At 42.0% G+C, this 6,030-nt stretch overlaps 1 protein-coding gene across 1 annotated transcript in view; it reads right to left on the bottom strand.

The window, feature by feature from the left end:
- LOC118339114 (kalirin-like) overlaps positions 1 to 6,030 on the bottom strand; it is a gene marked incomplete at both ends in the record, with an annotated part of 90,088 nt that overhangs the window by 23,822 nt on the left and 60,236 nt on the right. Inside the window, 2 exon segments of the mRNA XM_035676648.1 lie at positions 1,286 to 1,453; positions 1,759 to 1,837. Of these exon segments, the coding sequence (XP_035532541.1) occupies positions 1,286 to 1,453; positions 1,759 to 1,837 (247 nt within the window).

Below are 6,030 nucleotides of genomic sequence, written 5' to 3'. Positions count from 1 at the left end.
TCACACTGTGTGTGTGAGTGTGAGAGAGGATTCTCCCACACATACAAACCTCCACCCTAATGTTTATAACCCTTAGCAAGACAACAACTATAAATTGGGTTGCAGGAAGGATAGTTATATTAGGAAGGAAACTGTGGGTGTGGGTGTGTGTGCGTGTGTAGGTGTGTGCGTGTGTAGGTGTGTGCGTGTGTGTGTGTAGGTGGGAGGAAGTTGATAAGAAGATGGGAGGGAATGACACGTGTGTCTGTTTAGAGGATTGGTATGCTATTCCAACTACAACATCAAAATCATGACTCTGAATGCTCAGTAAGTAATCACTATCAGCATCCTCTTCCTCTGTGGTGTTAAACTCCCATAATGCGTTAAGATGAGATCAGCTCATCATAATGCATCCTCGTGATGAAAAGCCACAGACACCACCGTTTCCAACTAAGTCTCATCAGTGCATTCTGCTGTGTGTCAAACACCGATAACAGTCAGAGGTCAGTGCAGGGAAGGAGGTGTGTAAGCAGCTACACATCGCCCTCTGTAGGACTGAAAACTTTGTCTCAAATCCCAACCAGAATCTTCCAATAGGGTAGTGGAGAAACCGTTCTGTTAGATGTATTTTAAGATCATCTACTTTATATCTTGTCCTCAATAAATAATGCATCATACATAATAACAGTCAATAACATTTTAAGCAGCTCTGAGCTCTGTCTGATGGAGGCTTGATAGCTTAAAGCAATACAGGTTTCATCTATAATGTAATGTCCAAATCTCACCAATAGAGGTCAATACAGATCAGATTACTTAAATTGACCTGATAAAAGTAAATAATGTTCTTTACTTCTATGTGATTAAAGATAAAGGCTTGAAAATGAAGACCATTTAAGGCATTATTTTTATTTGAGGTTGAATTTCATGTTGTAGTATTTTCTTTACTGCTGAACTATCAAACATCACAGCTGGACTGGGTCCTGGCAGGCTTCCCTAACTACATAATGATAGAAATCCATCCAGTCAGGCCAGTCTGTAGCATGGGAACTACAATACCCGCACACTTTAAGTTAGAGCAGCAGTTTGTGTCACTTCGGACTACACTGGGTTTTAAAATGTATGTAGAAAACAGAATGTTGTGGCTGGACCTCTCTGGTTGTTACACCCATTAACTTAAGTGCATTTATGTACAATGCACCATGAAGAACATGCTGAGCCATTTGCACAGTTACACCAGAGCAATGAAAAAGATGATCATTATTATTGAAAGCCAAGCCAAAAACTTTATCAGGTTTGTCCTTCCTACCTTTCCCCGAGCTGAAGAAGCAGTCCATCTCCACGCTGGAACGCGAGTGGGACACGCAGAGTGTGGAGCTGGGAACCAGTCCCTCCTGGGGTGGGCTGCGGTCGGTGGTTCGGACCAGACACCAACCGGGCCGCTCACTGGGCCGCTCCAACAGCTCCACCGTCTGACCTGGACACAAAAGCAAACGGATGTTTTACAGTGTGCTAACTGGAGAAAATCTCATTTGCCTAATTTTACGAAATGTTTTAGGTAACAATGTTATGTATTGCAGTTTCCAATTGCAATCGTTTTCTTGAAACTTTAAACATACTACTAAACTGAATCTTAACTGAGCAAGATCAAGTTTAACCCCATATACCTATGATCTATGGATTTAACTTCTAAACTCAGACTATAACAGAACAGAATAAACAGTGAACCAGTAGATCCCTCCAGACTACAATGTGTCAACAGTGCAGAGAGGTTTGTCTCACCGGTGCTGACAGACATCTCCGTGCTGCATCCTGCTGTAAAGTCCTGAAGGACGACTGTCAACTCACAACCACCAGAGAGCTGCAAACAGAAAGAGAGGAGACATTTGATAAAACCTTTCAGATCTTAAGACATCACCAGCATAACAATAAAACAAAGTGCTTTATGACGACATAATGTTTGTGTGTGTGTGTGTGTGTGAGGCAAAAATACTTTGAGCCTCAAAGAATCTGCTGCATGGTTGATGGTTTCTCTTGGAAGAGAATCTTAATCCAGCTCCGAGTCAGGATGGACCATCAGTGTTTACATAATAAATGCTGAATATTTCCATACAGAATATGATTGAAGTGCATAACTAAACTTGTACTGTACTTGATGTTCATGTCCATGTAACTCCAACATGAGCGCAACAGGTTTGCAGAGCCTAAAGGTGAACGTTCAGCTGAGTAAACCCAGCAGCCGCAGTTTGGTGTTTGCAGATATAAATTCTCAGCAGGCTGAAGGAACAGGAGGAACCAGCAGCATGTGGGCATGTATTCCTGACTTCTCTTTAGTTTTAAAATAAACACTGAACCTAACGAACAGGGAAAGAGCCGAACTGAACATGAGTAAAAGCTGTGAGAGTGTGTACAAAATCAGCCGAGGGCAACACGGTGTGTGTTTTTACACTCTCTGTTGCCACAATCATTTCCACGCAGTGCAAACTTGAACCATCTCTTGACCTGGAAATGAGTCCACTTTCATAGAAAGACAGCAGGAGGGAGGGTGGAAATGGATGCAAATTCAAGTGAAATGCATTTTCTTGAGGACTAAGCTCATCAGTGAGATCAATATCACGTCTGTAAAGGCAAAGATTACATTATGCAACCAGTATGATGTAATCAATATAAAGATCTATAGCTTAATTCCCCGTTCATGACAACTGTACGGTGGGGTTCATTTTATACAACTCACCCATTTAAATTATATTAAGGTTTAAAGTTAAGCATAATTAAGGGCATGGTTGCTTTGAATGATAGGTGGGTGCTGTTACAGGTGGCTGGTTTCAGCAACTAGGCTTCATTAAGCTCCACCCACGTGCCACGTTATTGCTGACAGTCTACACTAAATACATAAACTGGCTTTACAATTGAACTTAGATGTGGGTGTGCTGCGATTTCAGAGAAATCATCTCAAGCAGCAGTTGTAAATATTATCAGAGTTAATGACTGACAGGAAGTGAGGAGGACACGTAATTTACAGTTCCACAGGAAGACAGTGCATGCGTGCAATTGTTTTTCTTTATCTCACACACACACACACACACACACACACACACTTGATAGTGGTACAGCTAACGTCATATTGCTGAGGTGTATTGACCTTTACTCCCATTAAACTGAAGCACCATATGAGCTGAAGTCCCAACATATCAATACACATATACAGTAAAACAACCACACAGACATGTAAGGCACAAATAGAACAGATAATGTTGGTCATGGTATAAAGTCAGCTGATTGAAATGAAAAGTTGCAGGGGAAATGCATGTTAACAAAAAACAAACAAACAAACAGACACAGTGATAAAGCATCCTGTACTGCTCTGACCTGGACTGCTGTGTACTGTAGAAACACTGTCAGCTGAGGACTGCATGGCTCACTGTGGAGTGCATTCTGACCTCTCGCTCATCAGCAGGCAGCCGTCACACCGGCAACACAATTAAACTGAGCTGCTGTTTCGTCTGAATTTGTAGATTCAGGTGATTAAGCCTGGGAACAAATTGGGTCTTGCTATTTTTTATAATATTACAGCAGTGAATCAACACTAAAAGCACAAGATCAATCCATATGTAAAGGCTCACAAGTGGCTGTAAACAAAGCTATTTCCTGCTCCAACTTTCTTCTCTTCCTTTATCTGCCTTGTCTGCTCTACACTCATTGTCTTGGAAAATGTCAGGGAGCTGGTGCGCTAATGTGTCTTTGCCAGGCTAAAGATCTCCTAGCAACAAGGACCCCTGTTTCTATAAAGGTGCAGGTGAGTTTTTACCTGACAGATGGCCACACACACACGCACAAACACATATCAAAAGACCCTGCAGCCCCACGCAGGTGATTTCACTTATTCTGCCTGATTAGACCTCTGCTCAGGTTGAAGGCAGAGCTATGATTTGGATTATGACCTCAATAACCCCCCATGTACTATTAGGAATTTGCTTCGCTCCACTTGGTTGCAGCTGCGAGCTAAAACCCAACACTGTCATTCATTTGAAAGGAGCCAGTCCACTGTGTTGGCCAATCAGATACATTTAGTATCCTACAGTTTACCTCAAAAGAGAAAAGAGTTGCCAATGATTTGTAAAATCCTATCTGAGAATTACAACCCACTGTGCTTATGGCATCTGCAACAACGCATTACTGTGTCGCTCCAACTGGACTTCCTGGATTGTATTTCATTATCTCTCTGGTACCTTAACCAGCATGCTCTCAATATAAGCCCTGTTTACACCTTTATTGGCCCCCATTATTGTTAAAGCTGGGGTAGGCATGCCTCGTAGGGTTCATGCCTCGTAGGGTTCATGCCTCGTAGGGTAGGGTTCATGCCTCGTAGGGTTCATGCCTCGTAGGGTTCGCTCCCCTCCAGAGCTTCGTGAACCCGGAGGCAGCTCTGGCACCGTCTAACAGCGGGATGAGAGGATGGTCCAGACATCCTTTTCCACTAGCTCAGCAACCACCTCAGTGGTGAGGAGCAAGACACAGCAGAGATTTCTCGAGAGGGGTCATATTGTTGGACTGTCACACTGAATCAGGCTTTTACCTATTTTTGCATTTGTAGAACAGCCAAAAGGAACGTCCTTTCTGAAATGACCTTTGATTGGCCAAAGTCTCCCATGACAGAGCCAAGAGGAGGTGTCATTCCAACCACTTGAACTACAACATGCTGAACGTTTTTTGCCCACCAAAAGAGTAAAAAAAATGTACCCTAGCTTTAATTACGCAAAGGCTGTCCACGCCTGTCTGTGCAGTCCTGAGCAGAGGTCTAATCAGGCAAAGCAAGTGGAAACACCTGCGTGGGTAGACTATAACTGTAAGAGCTAAACACAGGTTCCCTGGATGTCACCAACAGCAACATCTGGAGCAAGGTTGCCCAGTGGTTGCAGATGTTGGAGCTCAGTGGGAAGCTAACAATGGCATGGTTCACTGTCCATCCTTCATCTATAAAATGTAAAGGATTGCTTATCAGTCTATCAGACTAGCCACCATCCTAGTGAGCTCTCCAACCTGTCTGTATTTGCTGTGTGTTTCAAGACTAGGAAATGTGATTTAAACCACAAAGACACATGTGGTCCTTCCGTTGATGCTAAAATCAATTGAATCAACAAATTTGTAGGGTGTTTTTTAATGTTGTAAATATATGCATGAATACAAAATGAACGAGGTTTTGATATCTATGGTCAGCAGATAGAAATTAGTCATTTTATCATAAATTGTTACATTAAGTGTAGTAAACTGTGGGTGTAAAAAGAAGTCAGCTAGTTTTCTCAAACATTTTCATAACAGCGAAAGTCATGAAAAAACAGGCAGAACCTACCAACAGCACCCACAGACAATACTATTTTCAGTACCACTATAATCTGACAGTCTGTTTTGTTTGTGTGTGTGTTGAGGGTGTGTCTTGTGCTCTACTGCTATCTGTCATATGACCCATTTGTGTGTACCGAAAACACATACGCATGCTCGCACCAGCTTGTGATGGTCATATGTTAGAGCAGAGGAAGACAGCCTCAAGCAGAACAAATATGCTTCACCTCCTTCAACAGCAGAAAAAATGAACCTGTTGAGATCAGGAAACTTCATGTCATTCCCTGGATACCAACTTATCCTGTAAATGACATGGATGATTTTCTTTTTTGGGGGGTTAATTAATCTGCTTGAATCTGTGTTCATAGCAGCCTTTACTTATCACTAGCTATATCAGTGAAACAAAGCTAATAAATACTGAGCTTCCTTCAAAACGCACAAAAATATCCCAATGAGGGCTTTACAGAATTGAGTTTGACTGTTAATTTAAAAAGCTCTCAGCTTGTTTAGGCTTTGTGAGTGAGGATCAACTGGCTTGTTGCAGAAACTAATTTTGTCTACTGTACACCGTAAGAGCAGTCTGTGAAGTTTGTAGGAGAAATTATGATGGCATTATTATGATGGGGCTACTGTAGAAACATGGTTGTAGATAACAGCTCATTCTACATTAACGCAAAAACAACAATTCCTATTTTCAGGTGATTATAGATTAAT

The sequence above is a fragment of the Morone saxatilis genome, unplaced genomic scaffold (assembly GCF_004916995.1).
Source record: "Morone saxatilis isolate NCDOM2014 unplaced genomic scaffold, NCSU_SB_2.0 Contig5, whole genome shotgun sequence".
Lineage (NCBI taxonomy): Eukaryota > Metazoa > Chordata > Actinopteri > Moronidae > Morone > Morone saxatilis.
This window is presented reverse-complemented; position numbering and strand designations above follow the sequence as displayed.